Genomic DNA, 17,596 nt, shown 5'->3' on the forward strand with positions numbered 1-17,596 from the left:
TTGACATGTGGTGCGGTTTTTTAATCTGCAGCATTGTCAATTTATGCTTTGGAATCACTGGTTTTCTGTTGTGGGTTTTCCCCATTGAATTCAATGGGGGTGGGGTAAAACCCACAACAAATAACAGATTTTGCGATTTTTGCACGGAAAAGCTGCGATTATGCCGCAAAAATCTAAACTCAAAAGAAGCCTGGACTTACCGAGATCTCTATGCTCCTGCATCCAGCCCGGCCTCCAGGGATGACGTTTCATCCCATGTGACTACTGCAGCCAATCACGGGCTGCAGCGGTCACATGAGATGAAACGTCGTCCTAGGAGGCCGGGTTGCAGGATGTAAGAGGGACGCATCGCCATGGCTACGGGTAAGTATGAGCTTTTTTTTTATGTGCTGTTTTCCGCTGCGGACATTCCAGCCAAAAATACTGTACCACAATTTGGTGCGGTTTTTCGGCCGGAGTTCACTTCAGGGACCAGGGCTTATTCGCTGTGTACTTTTACGCAGCGTATCCTTCCTGTGTGAACATAGCCTAATACTGCTCATTATGTCTTTTCTTTTTAGAGAAAAGTTTTCTCATGTCGTTTAAAGTACAACTACATGTAAAGAAAGTAAAATATCCACGTTGTCAGATCGAATATACATTATGAAAGTATCTGTATCCACTTTTTTACGAACAAACAAAATGGGCTTATTAGTCACAAGGCTTCTGGTCATATACCGGCAATCAAGTCTAGCCTCCCTGGAATAGCTCATGAATAAAGCCGTGATACCTTACAAACAAACACGAATATAACATATCCCGAATAGATCTTTTACTGCTATGGCCGAAAGCTGCATTAGAGGGGAATTATGATTTCAGCCAATAAATTAGATTTTTTTGTATAATGAAAAATGATACAGTTTTCCAATTCACTTTCTGTATCAATTCCTTAAAGGGGTTTTCCGGAACCAATTTACTCAATCCTATTTAGCTGTACATCTAAACTGAATGCAGTTTGTAATATTCTTGCGTTTGCATTGATGTTTCTAACACCCTATTCCAAAGCCGAAATTACCTATTACTTCCCTTTTCCGGCAGTCTCAATATATTGGTACGTCATTCCTGACGTCACTATACATTGAGGGAAGGGGTGGACCGGATACTCCTTCTCAGCCGTCTCTGAGCATGCATGGTTGCTACACAGTGTTTACCAAGAATGCCCAATCCTCTGCTTTCACAGCGCCTGTGCTGATTTTAGGCAATAAGCATTACAGGAAATGGCCGACAAGAGGGAGTATCAGAAGTAAACAAAGAGCAAATTGACCAAAGCATGCGTGAAGTAAGTAAAATAAATCAAAGAAAAAGGTTTTCAAACTGTTTGCTTTCAATAAATGTAGGCATTCTTGGAATGTTTACTCCGCGGAGATAAAATTCGGTCCATGGTCATGTGATGGACACACAGGTGCATGGCCCGTTACAATACACAGCTCTGATACACATACTGTAACGAGTCGTGCACCTGTGTGGCCATCACATGACCAGGACAGATTTTCAACCACTGGTAGTAAACAATGAAGGTTCCTACTAAATAACAACAAGCAGAGATCTTGAACCTGTGAGAAATTGATACAGAACATATATTGGAAAATTGTATACTTTTTCTACGAAGAATAACATTTATCTGCTAAAACCGGACAACCCATTTAAAAAGTAATTCCTTTAATGTTAGAAAGTAGAAAATTCATTTATCGAACTAATGATTCACAACTTTGTCTTAAAGGGGTTGTCTAGTCCCTAAAAATTGATGGCCTATCCTCAGGATAGGCCATCAATAGCTGATTGGTTGGGGTCTGACTCCCGGGACCCCCGCCGATCAGCTGTTTTGAAGGGGGTGCAGCACTTGTACGAGCAGTGCTTCCTCTTCTTTTCTACTTGCTTACTGTGAATCGTCGACACACATGTAGCGGCGATTCACAGATATTGCAGACTTTTCTCCCATTCACTTCAATAGTAGAAAAGGCTGCAATACCTGTGAATCGCTGCTACATCCGTGTCGACGATTCACAGTGAGCAAGTAGAAATGAAGGGGAAGTACTGCTCGTACAAGCACCACTTTCAAAACAACTGATCAGCGGGGGTCCCAGGAGCCGTACCCTGACCCATCAGCTATTGATGGCCTATCCTGATTATAGGCCATCAATTTTTAGGGACTGGGCAAACCCCTTTAAAGGGTATATCCACCATTTCACAGCTAGTTAGGTATAATCTGTATCAAAAGTTGAGTAACTTTGTAAAATATATTGCATTATTTACCTTGTACTGATCCTAAGTTACAGCCTGTATTATAGTCCAGAGCTGTATTCACAATTCTGATGCATTTCATTGGAAACAGCCAACATGGCAGTTGTCAGACACATCTTTAACGGCTTATGGTAGAGAAATTGGACTGTCAACTCCATGAGAAGAGGAACCAATACATGAATGGAAATTCTAATAAATGTTGTTGCTTAATATATTACAATAGCTAAAGTAGAAGAAGTACAGGTAATATGATAAATGATGACTGGAGAATGATAAGGGAGCTGTTCTTTCAGAACTTTTCCTTGTGGTCATTGTGCTCTACCTTTATCAAGTACATAATCCAGTAGTGACCAGACTGAAGAGATCTTATTTTCAACAAATGAGAAGCTCTAATCCACTGGAGATGACAATTCTAGTTGGAAGTTGCCAGGAAGAGAAGAAGAAGACCAGCAATGATCGAGGTGGATACAATCACAGATCCCATGAACGCTTCATTGAGAAGCCTGGAGACCCAAACAGAAGACAGAAAATTCTGAAGGGACACTATTCATATGGTTGCTGGGTATAAAAACAAAATCCTTCTAAAGATCTAGGGTCTCATCATGGAAACCCTTTTCATGCTAAAGCCGGCCCATCGCTCAGCTGATCACCAAGGGTTCAGCTTCAGGAACCCTAAAACTCTGACTGACAAATTAATCGGCTGTCAACCAGAGGGAGATTTGCTGTTTTCAGCAGCTCTATGCTCTGGCTAATAGAGGGGGCACATAGACAGGGGGTTGTTATGAGACAGTGTTCCTTTAAGACAATGCTTCTTATATGCAAAAAAGCTCTCCAGAAGGAAGAAAACTGTTAATCTAAAGTTCACATAAAGTTAAAGGAGTTGCTTACTTTGATCAACCTTATGTCAGTGGGCAGGTGCCCTAGTGACTGTGGTGATCGTGGATGTCTTCCTATTGGGACTCCCATATTAAGCTGTAATTTGGGTAGAACATCCTGGTAAGGGCATACCTTTCTTACAACATTGCAAAGGTTAGAAAGCATTGCCTGGCGCCCAGTACAATCAATGGGTGTCTGTCAAATGTACGTATGGTTTCCCGCAGTCCTCCATTCTATTACGGCATATGGAAAGGAGTTGTCCCTTTACTAGATCTGAGCGCTATTTGCGCTTTGAGTATATAATGTAATGCAGCAAATTACAACCTTTGCACAATTCAGAATCTACAGGTAAGGATGATAATTGGAACCATGGATGAAGTGTGAACATAGATGAGGTTTATGTCCATGGACATACTGCAAGTAATAAAACAGCGCAGCCCCCAAAGCCGTGCCCCCTAATCTGCTTATTGGAGACTGAAAAGCCTCAGAACTTACATTATGAACTGTGAGCACATTCAGTGCGGAGTTGAATTAACATTATTTTCACTATTCCAGAGAAGGTAATAAATAAAAGTTGGGTCATAGTACATGGCCTGAGTAATACCAACGTAAATCATGCGAACTCAGCACCGCAGATATTAAACGTATGCAGCCGAGCTGATAGAAAAATTGTCACACTCCTACATATCCAAATATAAACACTGGTATAATGCTGGGCATCCACGTATAAACCGATGATTTAGAAAATGTTCCAGAATATTAAATGTGACAAAGAAATAAGAGGTTTTCTTTTATGCTTTATTTAATTTAAATCAGGCACAGCCTGAATCACCCCTCTGGTCCCCCTAGACTGGTTGGACAGAGAATGCATTGTCTACGCCTGTGAATATTGTGCTGTCATTTGAATGGGGCTCTTGTTCGTGCAGAAGGCCAAACATTCACTCCCTATCATGCTTTCAGTTGTGGCACAGTTCGGTGCAACGCTCTTGTTGACCCAATCCATTCCCCTATAACCTCCACTCCTTCAAATGCAGGCCTAAGAATACAATGGAGATACTCTCACCCCCGACGACGTCTATTTCTGACTGGTTCTAATCTGAATTGTAACCCTTCTGCTATACTGCTGAATAGATACAGACAAAAGAGGTTCGCAATGCACCAAATATAGAACAAAGCCTGAAGGCAGAAGCCGAGCAGAAGTCTGCGGACATGACTGCTGAATTGAATGACATTTGTTATCCGGTCACTTGTCGCCCCACCTGAAGCTCCAACCGTTCTATACCACAAGTTCATAGTCACTGTAATGACGTCTCTTTAGGAAAATAGGACTTAAACACATGGCTCATTATCCCCTTAAAAATGCAAAAATAAATAATCGCTATTGCTTAATCGCATTTTATTTTTCTATTAATTCAACTTGCCTTTTACCTGTTGAGGATTGCCTACTGTATATATATTTATATATAGATGGCGCAGGTTTAAGTTTGCTGTCCGTGCAATTAGGCAGCTGAGTGTCGGATGTCCGGCAGTCAGAGATTGCCAGGTCCCCTTGTGAGAAAACAGAATCGTTTTTCACCTCTTCTGACTTCTCTGTACCCACGTACACATGGCGTTCTGGGGCCGGATGAAGAAGAAAAGAGAAAGTGAATGACTCCAATCTGAGAAGATGACACCTGTGAGTCACTGGATTTCACTGTACTGTATTAATTTATATGGTCTGCAGAGCGCCTGTGCAGGACTGGTATCTGTCACTACATAGTGGTAATATTGGTCTTTGTTTTACTAAACATGTTTTACTACACAATTAAGAGTGGTGACATTATTTATGAATAGTTGAAGGGTGATCCCCAAGAATTATTTCCTCTGGTGGGCCTAAGGTAATCCAGTCCGACCCTGCATTACAGTCTGAAGCCTTTGGGGGGAATTTATTAACCTTTGTAAGTCACTTATCTCGCGTCACAGAACTCGCAATTTGCGGGGAAAATTGTGACTTTTGGGCAGCTTTTGCCACGCGCCAGACTTTTTTAAAACATGGGTGGGGCTTTGCAGAAAGGGGCGGAGCCATTCACGGCCCGACAGTTTTAGTATAATTTATGCCAATAACTGAAAAACAGTATAGTAGAAATCTACGCCACCTGGTGTAGATTCCACTCTGATGGCGTAACAAGAGGCCTGTGCCAGTCCCCGTACCTCGCCCTCCAATCAGTCTGTCCAATCAGACTGTCTAGTGTTAATATGGTTGGCACTAGCAGCCAGGGGTATTGCTAAGGTATTAAAAGATCAGGGACACAAGCCCCAATACATATGTTTTGGCCACCCCCCCAAAAAAAAGTCCAGTTCGCCACTGATTGCAGGTGCCCCCCATGCGGTGACAAAGGGAGCCCCTTCTTTTTGTTTAAACCGTTAGGTGTTGTATTTTTATATTGACCGTGGCATCTAAGGGGTTAAAGGGCTAGTATTGTGTAAGCTCCAATACCAACTGTTACCGCGGAATCTAGGCAGTTAGTTACTGCTCACAGGTCCTGTACTGGTGCCATGACTGCGCTGCACATTTATAGCACTGGAAGGATGTAGAAGAAGCGGTTATCGGTCAAGCTGTGACAGAGGGGTTCATAATAAAGCTGTCTAGTTATGCCCACCAATGTTGCTGGATAACTAAGAATTTTTGGCGTTCAGGGGTCAGAGAGAGCTGAGTGAGTAAGTCAGTGAGTAAGTAACCTGTATTGGCAGTCATATTTGCTGTCATGGATATACATATTAGATATAACGAATAAATGGCTGAAAAAGAACTTCAAACAATTGAAAGAAGAGGATGACTCAGGGCCTCACATTTACTGGTTATTTTTATTATTTTAGAGACAAGCGCTCTCTATATTTTGCTGTGTTATTTCAGGTACACTTCACATTCAGCGTTAACATACAAGATAATAATACAGTACATGTGCTTGTCTGTCATTCATTTAATGTTTTCACGGCCTGTTTCCTTGGTGAATTGTTTGACCACAAATTTGTCATGTGTTTTGCTTATTCTAAAGAATAGTGACTTGTACAGTACATGTAAAATACAGCGTATGTTAAAGCATTTCCCCATAAAAATCAATGTCTATCAAGTTGAAAAAGTTCTATTCAGCAATTTATTAAATCTTTCTGTTCCTGGGAATGCTGGGTGATAAACCAATATTGAAGGCATTACAGCTCCTAAATTTGGTTTTCACCCACCTGTCAGGCTCCTGAATGGCAAATCTGCCTAGATATGTAGCGACACATTCCCTGCTCTTGTATTTCTGCATTATAAGGTGTCTTTCAGTGAAGCAAGGTTTTTCTAGAAATAAAAGGAACTCTGGTACGGTTATGAAAAGAGGGCATTTATTTGTCCCGGGCGGATTTAAGGGGAAGGGGGGGGGGGCGGGGCGGCAGGGGCACGGTCTTCCCCTGAACTACACCACCAGTTTTCTTCTTTATAAATTGGCTATTATCTCTTAATTTAATCCTCTTTGGCTCCGGGCACTATCACACACAACGTCATGGCGCTGGCCAGCTATAGGACATTGGGTGCGGCAATCTCCAGAGCCAAAGAATAGCTAGGAACTAGGAGAGGTGAGTACTTAGAGGGGGTCTAATCTGGGGTCTGAATTTTAAAATCTGGTATGGGGTCTAAATTATGAGGTCTGGTTTGGGCTTAGAATTTTATGGTGCGGTCTAAAGTCTAAAATACAGGATATTGTCTAGGGCAGGGGTCGCACGCGGGCCGCATGCAGCCCCTGAGGCTGTCATCTGCGGCCCACGGGGCACCGAAGCTCCCTTGGGAGAGGAGAGAGCAGGCCGAAGGAAGGGCGCGCTGGCTCCATATATGGACAGTGACTTCAGGGCCTAGTCCTGCAGAGGAATCCCCGACCCGAGTGTCGGCAACGCTCTGTCTGGGGATTCCACTCCTAGAGGGAGCCCCAATGGAGCTATCTATAGGGGGAGCAGCACTATCTATAGGAGTTGTGTGTGGGGTATATCTAAATGTGGGTGTGTGTGGCACTATCTACATGTGGATGTGTGGCACTATCTACATGTGGGTGTGTGTGGCACTATCTACAGAGGGCACTGTGGCATTATCTACAGAGGGCACTGTGGCATTATATACAGAGGGCACTGTGGCATTATCTACAGAGGGCACTGTGGCATTATCTACAGAGGGCACTGTGGCATTATCTACAGAGGGCACAGTGGTATTATCTACAGAGGGCAATGTGGCATTATCTACAGAGGGCACTGTGGCATTATCTACGGGGGATGTCGCACTATCTACAGAGGGCACTGTGGCATTATTTATGGGGGGTGTGGCACCATCAACAGAGGGCACTTTGGCAATATCTACATAGGGCACTGTGGCACTACCTAAAAAGGGGCTGCCCAATCTTGACATTCTGGTGTCTGCAAATTGAGCGGCCAGACTGCATTTAGTGACACTTAAACTGGAAAACTGGATTGTTAAAATAAGCACATGGAGTAAAATCACAAATTTCCGGTAAGTGTAAACCTAGCGCTATGTAGTATTATTATAGTAATGTAGTAAAGTTATAGTAATGTAGTATTGAAGTAATATAGTATTATTATTATAGTAATGTAGTATTGTTACAGTAATGTAATATTTTTATAGTAATGTAGTATGATTATAGTAATGTAATATTGTTATAGTAATGTAGTATTATTGTTATAGTAATGTAGTAGTGTTATAGTAATGTAGTATTATAGTAATTTAGTATTGTTATAGTAATGTAGTATTATTATAGTAATGTAGTATTATTGTTATAGTAATGTAGTAGTGTTATAGTAATGTAGTATTATTATAGTAATTTTGTATTGTTATAGTAATGTAGTATTATTATAGTAATGTAGTATTATAGTGATGTAGTATTGTAATAGTAATGTAGTATTATAGTAATGAAGTATTGTTATAGTAATGTAGTATTATTATAGTAATGTAGTATTGTTGTAGTAATGTTATAGTAGTGTAGTATTATAGTAATGTAGTATTATTATGGTAATACAGTATTGTTATAGTAAAGTAGTATTATAGTAATGTAGTATTATAGTAAAGTAGTACTGTTATAGTAATGTAGTATTATTATTATTATTATAGTAGTGTAGTATTATTATAGTAATGTAGTATTGTTATAGAAATGTAGTATTATAGTATTGTTATAGTAATGTAGTATTGTTATATTAGAGTAGTAGTGTTATAGTAATGTAGTATTATTATTATAGTAGTGTAGTATTATTATAGTAATGTAGTAATGTTATAGTAATGTAGTATCATTATAGTAATGTAGTATCGTTATAGTAATGTAGTATCATTATAGTAATGTCTTATTATAGTAATATAGTATTGTTATAGTAATGTAGTATTATAGTAATGTAGTATTATAGTAAAGTAGTACTGTTATAGTAATGTAGTATTATTATAGTAATGTAGTATTATTGTTATAGTAATGTAGTATTATTATAGTAATGTAGTATTATTATAGTAATGTAGTATTGTTATAGTAATGTAGTATTATAGTAAGTATAATTATAGTAATGTAGTAGTAGTATAGTAATGCAGCATTTTTATAGTAATGTAGTATTATTATAGTAATGTAGTATTATAGCAATGTAGTGTTATAATAATGTAGTATTATTATAGTAATGTAGTATTATTGTTATAGTAATGTAGTATTATTATAGTAATGTAGTATTATTATAGTAATGTAGTATTGTTATAGTAATGTAGTATTATAGTAAGTATAATTATAGTAATGTAGTAGTAGTATAGTAATGCAGCATTGTTATAGTAATGTAGTATTATTATAGTAATGTAGTATTATAGCAATGTAGTGTTATAATAATGTAGTATTATTATAGTAATATAGTATTATAATAGTGTAGTATTATAGTAATGTAGTATTGTTATAGTAATGTAGTATTATAGTAGTGTAGTATTATTATAGTAATGCAGCATTGTTATAGTAATGTAGTATTGTTATAGTAGTGTAGTATTATTATAGTAATGTAGTATTATTATAGTAATGTAGTATTATAGTAATGTAGTATCATTATCGTAATGTAGTATTATAGTAGTGTAGTATTATTATAGTAATGTAGCATTGTTATAGTAATGTAGTATCATTATAGTAATGTAGTATTATTATAGTAATGTTGTATTATGGTAATGTAGTATTATTATAGTAATGTAGTATTATAGTAATGTACTAGTATTATAGTAATGTAGTATTATTATAGTAATGCAGCATTGTTATAGTAATGTAGTATTATTATAGTAATGTAGTATTATAGCAATGTAGTGTTATAATAATGTAGTATTATTATAGTAATGTAGTATTATTGTTATAGTAATGTAGTATTATTATAGTAATGTAGTATTATTATAGTAATGTAGTATTGTTATAGTAATGTAGTATTATAGTAAGTATAATTATAGTAATGTAGTAGTAGTATAGTAATGCAGCATTGTTATAGTAATGTAGTATTATTATAGTAATGTAGTATTATAGCAATGTAGTGTTATAATAATGTAGTATTATTATAGTAATATAGTATTATAATAGTGTAGTATTATAGTAATGTAGTATTGTTATAGTAATGTAGTATTATAGTAGTGTAGTATTATTATAGTAATGCAGCATTGTTATAGTAATGTAGTATTGTTATAGTAGTGTAGTATTATTATAGTAATGTAGTATTATTATAGTAATGTAGTATTATAGTAATGTAGTATCATTATCGTAATGTAGTATTATAGTAGTGTAGTATTATTATAGTAATGTAGCATTGTTATAGTAATGTAGTATCATTATAGTAATGTAGTATTATTATAGTAATGTTGTATTATGGTAATGTAGTATTATTATAGTAATGTAGTATTATAGTAATGTACTAGTATTATAGTAATGTAGTATTATTATAGTAATGCAGCATTGTTATAGTAATGTAGTATTATTATAGTAATGTAGTATTGTTATAGTAGTTCAAAAAACTAATTGATTAACAATAATTTCTACTGTATCCAATTTGAAAGTAATGTGGCCCGTCAACTTCAAATTTTTTCTATGTGCGGCCCATTTAGCTGGCCGAATTTGAGACCCCTGGTCTAGGGTATTAGGGTGGGGGTGCCACTGATGAGTATTGGTTACATACATTCATCCATATGGACAGGATATTGGGATGGGGTGCCACTGATGACTATTTAGTTACATAGATTCATCCATATGGACAGGATATTGGAGTGGGGGGTGCGACCGACGACTATTTGGTTACATACATTCATATGGACAGGATATTGGGGTGGCGGTGCCACTGATGACTATTTGGTTACATACATTCATATGGACAGGATATTGGGGTGGGGTGCCACTGATGACTATTTGGTTACATACATTCATATGGACAGGATATTGGAGTGGGGGGTGCCACCGATGACTATTTGGTTACATACATTCATATGGGCAGGATATTGGGGTGGGGGTGCCACTGATGACTATTTACTTACATAGATTCATCCATATGGACAGGATATTGGAGTGGGGGGTGCGACCGATGACTATTTGGTTACATACATTCATCCATAAGAACAGAATGAGTCGAGTGTGAACATTAGGTGGGAAAACGCCAGTCTTGATATAAAGAGCACTGGAATCAAATGTGCCTAATGTATTAAGAAGCGCATGCCTCTTAATAAATTAGGTGCATATCTGGCTGTGTGCCAGAAAGAGAAATCTATGCCAGCTACGAGCTGGCATAAATTTCTGCTATAATTTACACCAGATTCTGATGTAAATTATAATTAATTTTTTGGGCCACTTTTAAAAGTGGCGAAGGTGACAGAAAATGCTAAAAAGTCACAAATTATTGGGCAAATATGGTCTATAATACTGGTGTACAGCCAGTAATATATTACCCCTATATGTGCTCTACTAGCTTACCTAGATATAAAGTATAGAAACCAATAGGAAACACTTTCCTTTTCGGAGCTGGAAAAAGAGACATGCGAACAAGATGTGTATTGTTGGTGCAGCTGGGAAGAGATGGACGACACAGCTCCAGTACCACCGAGAGCCGGGAAATAAATGAAGCCTTGTGTCACTGTCATTTAACTTTCATGTCTATCTGAAGAAGGATCTCCTATCTATCCATCCATCCATCCATCCATCCATCCCTCCTTACCCTATCTAATCTCTTCTGTATTCCCTCACAATTCTGTAAAAGACAAAACTCTTCTTTTTAGGGCGGAAGCTACATCACTGTTCATCCCGAGCTACCTGGTTCATGGATAAAATTTTAAGTTTACAGAACTGCTGTGATATTTACACAGAAAGTACAGGCCGGACACAGGCCAAAGGTCTTAGGGGTAAGCCAGCATGACCAGGGGTGTAGGTAAGGGTTAAGGAAGCGTAGGGGAGGAGTAGGGGCTAGGTGGAGGGGATACATGGGCGAGGCACAGATATATAAGGGGAGGCAGGGGAGTTTGGCTTCATTACACAGGTCAGACAGCGTTCTGAGTGTCCTACCCTTCCTCCCTCTTTTTTGTGCTCATGAATCTTTATTGGGATGTTTTTTTTCTGTTTTGCTCGTTGTTTTTGTCCCCTTTTTTCACAGGTGCATGGATGCTAGCGTACAGTCGATGCGGAGTCGCGGCAGTTTGTTGGCGGATTGGGGGACCTTGGAGTTGGTGGTAAATTGTCTGTGGGGGGGAATCATCGTGGGTATGGTCTCTCCCGAATTATATAATTGGCCGGTGGTCTGCCTCAATTTGGGCACCTGCTGGGTGGTGTCCCGGGTAGTGGTTGCACTTACAACCAACTGCAGTTATGACGGTGCCCCTGAGCCTGTGGGGAGACAGCTGGGGGTAAAATATTATGCAGATGGGCCGTTTTTGGCACCAGATTTTTGTAGCTCCAAAGACACCCCTTTCCTCATTATTTTTCTATGTCAATTTTGTTTATTATTATTGATGTTTGTCAATTAAATGGCTGCTGTGGCCAGGATTTATCCACCCCAATGTGTCCGTGTGTTTTATGAGCTGGGCACATTAAGGGGTCTGACTTCTTAGGGGGTAAATGTTATGGTTTTTCTCTAGACTGAACAAACTCTACAATCAGAGGGTCCAGAGCAGGAGCGCAGTAGGAGAGAGGAAGCAGTATAAATATAAAGTTGAAAAATAATTCAAGGCCACTAGTGTGTACTTGGTCTGCAACAATATTGAGGTAGGTGGTACGTGTCAAACTAACATCCACATGAATGCCAGGACCCAAGGTTTCCCTGCAGAATATTGTCCAGAGGGTCACCCTGCCTCTGTCGGCTTGTCTTCTTCCCATAATGCATTTTGATGCCATCTCTTCCCCAGGTAAGTGAAGCACATGCACCTGACTGTCCACATGATGTAAAAGAAAAGAAGATTCATCAGACCAGGCCTCCTTCCTCTATTGCTTCATAGTCCCGTTATGATGCTCACGTGCCCATTCTAGGCGCTTTCGGCAGTGGACAGGGGTCAGTATGGGCACTCTGACCAGTCTGCAGCTACACAGTCCCAAACGTAGCAAACTGCGATGTACTGTGTGTTCTCACATCTTTCTAACATAGCCAGCAGTAACTTTTCAGCAATTTGTGCCACAGCAGTTTTTCTGTGGGATAGGACCAAATGGGCTAGCCTTCACTCCACACACACAACCTTGGCATCAATTCACCAGTTGTCCACCCTCAGACCACTTTTGGTAGGTACTAGCCACTACATACCGGCAAGACCTGCCGTTTTGGAGATGCTCTGACCTAGTCGTCTAGACATCACAATTTGGCCCTTTTCAAGGTCGCTCAGATTTTTACGCTCAGTGGTTAGCATTATTGCCATGCAACACTAGGGTCCTGGGCTTTCATCTGACCAAGGACAACATCTAGGTCCTGTGTTTGTGTAGGTTTCCTCTAGTTACTGTGGATTCCTCCCACACTCCAACAACATACTGATAAGTGAATTGGCTTCCTATTGTGTGCATGACACAGGGAAATTCGAACATGAGAGACTGTTGTGAATGATAAGAATCTTTGTCCAGTGCTCTGGTACTATATAAGTAAGGCCCCATGCACACGAACATGCTTTTGCGGCCGCAATTCTCCCGAAAATCCACGGGAGAATTACGGCCCCATTCATTCCTATGGGGCCATGCACATGACCGTGGTTTTCACGGTCCGTGCATGACCCGGGAGCCTGGTCCAGGCTCATTGAAAATAATGGCCGCGGCCATGTGCATGGCCCGCAATTTGCGGGCGGCTCGCGGGTGACAGTCCGCTGCCGGCCGACCCGTCACGGCCGTGCACATGGCTAGGGTCGTGTGCATGAGGCCTAATAGGAAATTCATAATAACTAATACAGACTGTGACCCACACCATTAACCTGTAATTGTGGGCCAACTTGTATCCAGATTTTATTCTGACAGTTTTGCCTTTACGACATATTGATAATGCTGCCCCTGTTTCTCGTGCCAGTTCTCCTCCCTCTACCCATTAGTTAGTAAGAAGGTATGAAACTTCAGAGTGAAAGAAGTCGTGTTCTATTCCAGGAGAACTAAGTATAACCACAGGGGGTAATACATTCAGAGCACACCTGCTTAATCTAGAAGACCTGTATGTGGGACTTGTCAGACTTACGGAAGTAATATTACCAGTGTGATGGATCCCACGCTTTGAAGACTTAATTTTTTAGTTCCTCTGATATATTTTGTAATGTAAGGGCTCGAGGGAAGGATTTATCCTCCAGAGCTCATTAATTTAATCTCTTCGATGCTAGATGGGATTGCAGAGAAATTTTCTGTGTTGTATGTTATACTAGGTAGCTTATGATGAGCTGTTTTTAGTCGAGGGGCAAAGCCCACAACAGAGAGCATCTTTTACCACCAGTTATCTAAGTAACCAATTTACATATAGGTAAAGAGGAGAAGCGTTTTCCGTAATGTTCATGTACAAAACATATTTCAGGGTCTTATTCCATTGTACTAATCAAATTATAATTTTTTTTGCATCACATCCAATGATGATCTTCCCATCTTCGATTTTAACTTTTGCCAATTTTATGTAAATGCTGCCCAAGTGTACCCTACCTTCACTATCCAAAAAATATTAACCTTCCTAGACCGCTACATAGGAATAAAGGGTTCAAGCATGGCCTCTAGGAGTATAGTAATATAAACAGTAGTGGTGGTAATAGCAACGTAAAGTAATTTAAGTACCTTGGAGTGATAACAGTATAACTTTTGACTTGCCCCATTCTCTTCCTATTAGAGTGCTGAAGCTGTAGAGTGCTGACTGATGGTACAACCTCTTAACCATTCATAAAATAATGTGCAAACCTAGAAGACTTGTGTACAATGCCAATTAATCGTCTCTTATGAATCTGCTGTAGTTTAGTAGTTTATATCCTGGTGGCCTCAGTATGAATCTAAGGCTTTTTTGACAACATTATGGTAGTGGCCCATCGTTATCGCTCAAATCTAATAATTTTTTGGGAAAGTGCATCGTTGTATGCTTGGGCATAGGCAGTGTGGCCTGTAAACACCAACTAGGTATCTCAAATGTGCAGATAGATAAGCTTTAAGTCCTATTCATTGGAAACTTTTTGTTTGATACCTGTTTCTTGATATACATGTGCTTTTGTAAAGACAAAACAATATGAACCGGTACAACTCAAGCTCATTTATAGTATCACATAATACTAGGGTGTTACCACAGTATAGTACCAGATAGTAAGATGGGTTTATTTGCTGATAGCACTAAGCTGTAAAATATTAGGTGCAGAGAGGGACAGTTCTCAATGTCAGGCAGGTGCTCCAAAAGCTAATTACATTCTGAGATGGATAATGATACCTAGGATTGAAAATCAAATTAAGTGTAAATAAAAACTATTGTAGTTGGATGAATATAATAATGTATTTTTCTAGCTTTGTATAGGCAAAGAAGTACTGAAGATTAATAAACTTTAACCAGTAATATCATTACCAGACTTTTTTTTTTCCCTATACTAAAGGTTGTATTCTATTCCAAAACCAATATAGAGATATTTACTATAAATTCTATAAGATGCAACCAAGGGACCGATTAATTCTATAAGGCTTCCATATGGAGGAGATATGTATATGGATCCCAATGGACATATCACGTGTATGCTGCAGACTTACAAACTGCATGGAAATAAACAATGTTTCCCCATTAAAGTGGAAGGTTTGGAATTCTTCAAAAATTAGAACTGGCCAAAAATAGTTCCAATGCTGGATTGACAGGTAGCACAGAGCAAAGATCAGAAGGATAGCTTATTTACAATCCAGGACTTCCTGACTTAATTTGCAATTTTTACAGTGGAGAATGTTGTACCATTTGAGCCCGGCCTGAGGAAGCAAGAGATAGGACCCGTGGAAATATATCTTTCTCATTTAAATATACAACTCTAAGGCTGTATTCAGACATTGTGGTTGAGGTGCGGTTGAAACAAAATAAAAAAAAGCATTTAAAAAAACAACTAAAAAATCCTGCATCAAGTTTTTCTGTATTTTTCGATGCGGTTGGAGATTTTACAGGTAAAATATGTTAAATAAATGTGTTTTATTTGTAAAAAAACGCAACTGCATTGAAAATCGCAGCAAATCGCTGAGTTTTTGTATGCAGTCTCAACCGCACCTCAACTGCAATTTCTGTATAGTGAGTAAAATTCAGATAGTGTGGCAATATCCATATTCCGGCACCTTTGTGGTGCCATTATTATTGGATTATTTGTGTATTACACTAGACATGTTCTGCTAGTTTAACCGTACCGTTTTTACTATAAAACCGATTTCATTTTTTATACAATGGATATTATTGAAGACTCACCAGCATATAATGACAGCGGCAACACAGCTCCAGGTAATGCAGCAGACACGATGGCTCTTAGAGTCGTCTTCCTCCTGTGGACTGCAGCAGCAGAATCTGATTAAATACACACAGATTAAGACAAGGCTGATGGCCAGGCAAAGACCCGCAATGCCAGCTAAGAAGAGAAGAGCCTAGAGAAAAAGAAGAGAAAAAAATATTTAGGATCCAGAACCAAGGATCTAGGAATCCTAATGTTACTCTATGTTCTAGCATGCCTTGCCACCATTTGCCTTGCATTGCATGATGGGAATTTCGTATTATAAGGGAACATACTGTCAATGGACTGCTATTGCATTTATTTATTTCTATGGAGGATAAGAAGCTGCCAGATACATCTAGCAACAGATGCTAAGGAGTATATGACACCTCCCATACATCTATGCTCAATCTAATCCTCAGTCATCCTTCAAAAATTTTTTTCGTATTAGGTTTTTCATATTAGGTTTATTATATGCAATAAAAATACTGTCTGGAGCAATCTATGTAAGTGTCATTTGTAATACAGACAAATCTGAAAACTTTTTAGGGGGGTTAATACTTCTTTAATGCATTGTACCGGACAAGACAACATTGAAGTCAATGACTTTATTGAATACGTGAAGTTACAGAAATTTATAGAAACCTCCATGGAGCTCTTAAGTTTAGGGGTTTAAATGAAGCACCTTTAATAAAGAGTTCTGTAAGAATCCAGTTTAAAGGGACCCTCAGCAATCCATTTTTACATATGAAGATTCATATATATACTTTTGTTTATATAATGGAATTCCCTTTTAAGCCTTTGACTGCTAGAGATTTCAAGGCTACGGAGAACTAATCTTCATGCTATTAAGGTGAAACACAATGTCATTTACAAGAATATTTAGAAACATGGCAGCTACGTTGGTTTAATGAAAAGAGCTGTGCAGCCAGTCAGTTCCGAGTAACCAGACTCCAATTACACGAATAAGTTGTCATCTGCAAGATTATGCCGACTGTCGTCTCACACATTTCCTGGCGAAGATCTCATGTAATTTGTCAGCTAAACTTCTATATACCATCAGCAAAAATGAAGCTCACACAACAATAAATAATGGAGCTGGGCACAGTGAACACCAACACTCAAATGTCCCCCCTTTTTACATTGGTAGAAACTCCATAGAATGATTGACCACGAAAAAAAAGTAACGAACTACCTAGGTATAGATAAAAAAAATCCAAAAAGTTTATCTAATTAATTTAAAATTGATCAGCAAACAATATGTGGTAGGCAAAGACCAATTCCAAATAGAAAGGCAGGTGCACAGGGAAGGACAAGAGAAGGACTCACAATGACATTGCCTTGTATTCAATGGTACAATATGGTAATTAAGGCAAAGAAATCTCCACTCAAATAACCTGTCTACCCTCCACTAGAATATGGCATGAAACCACTGATTACACATGGTAACATAGGAATGTCAGAGGGGAACATTACTCATGATCTTCGATCTTTGCACAACGCGCGTTTCACGTCACCGCTTCC

The 17,596-nt window shown here is 38.8% G+C and overlaps 1 protein-coding gene across 2 annotated transcripts in view; it reads right to left on the minus strand.

Annotated features, from left to right (window-relative positions):
* The window catches only part of TTYH1 (tweety family member 1), a 132,276-nt gene that overhangs the window by 75,738 nt on the left and 38,942 nt on the right, over positions 1-17,596 (minus strand). For both annotated transcript variants that reach the window (XM_075839885.1, XM_075839886.1), the window contains exon 2: positions 16,054-16,226. In XM_075839885.1, coding sequence (XP_075696000.1) covers positions 16,054-16,226 — 173 coding nt within the window. The remainder of the gene's footprint in view (positions 1-16,053; positions 16,227-17,596) is intronic.

Source organism: Rhinoderma darwinii, chromosome 10 (assembly GCF_050947455.1).
Source record: "Rhinoderma darwinii isolate aRhiDar2 chromosome 10, aRhiDar2.hap1, whole genome shotgun sequence".
Lineage (NCBI taxonomy): Eukaryota > Metazoa > Chordata > Amphibia > Anura > Rhinodermatidae > Rhinoderma > Rhinoderma darwinii.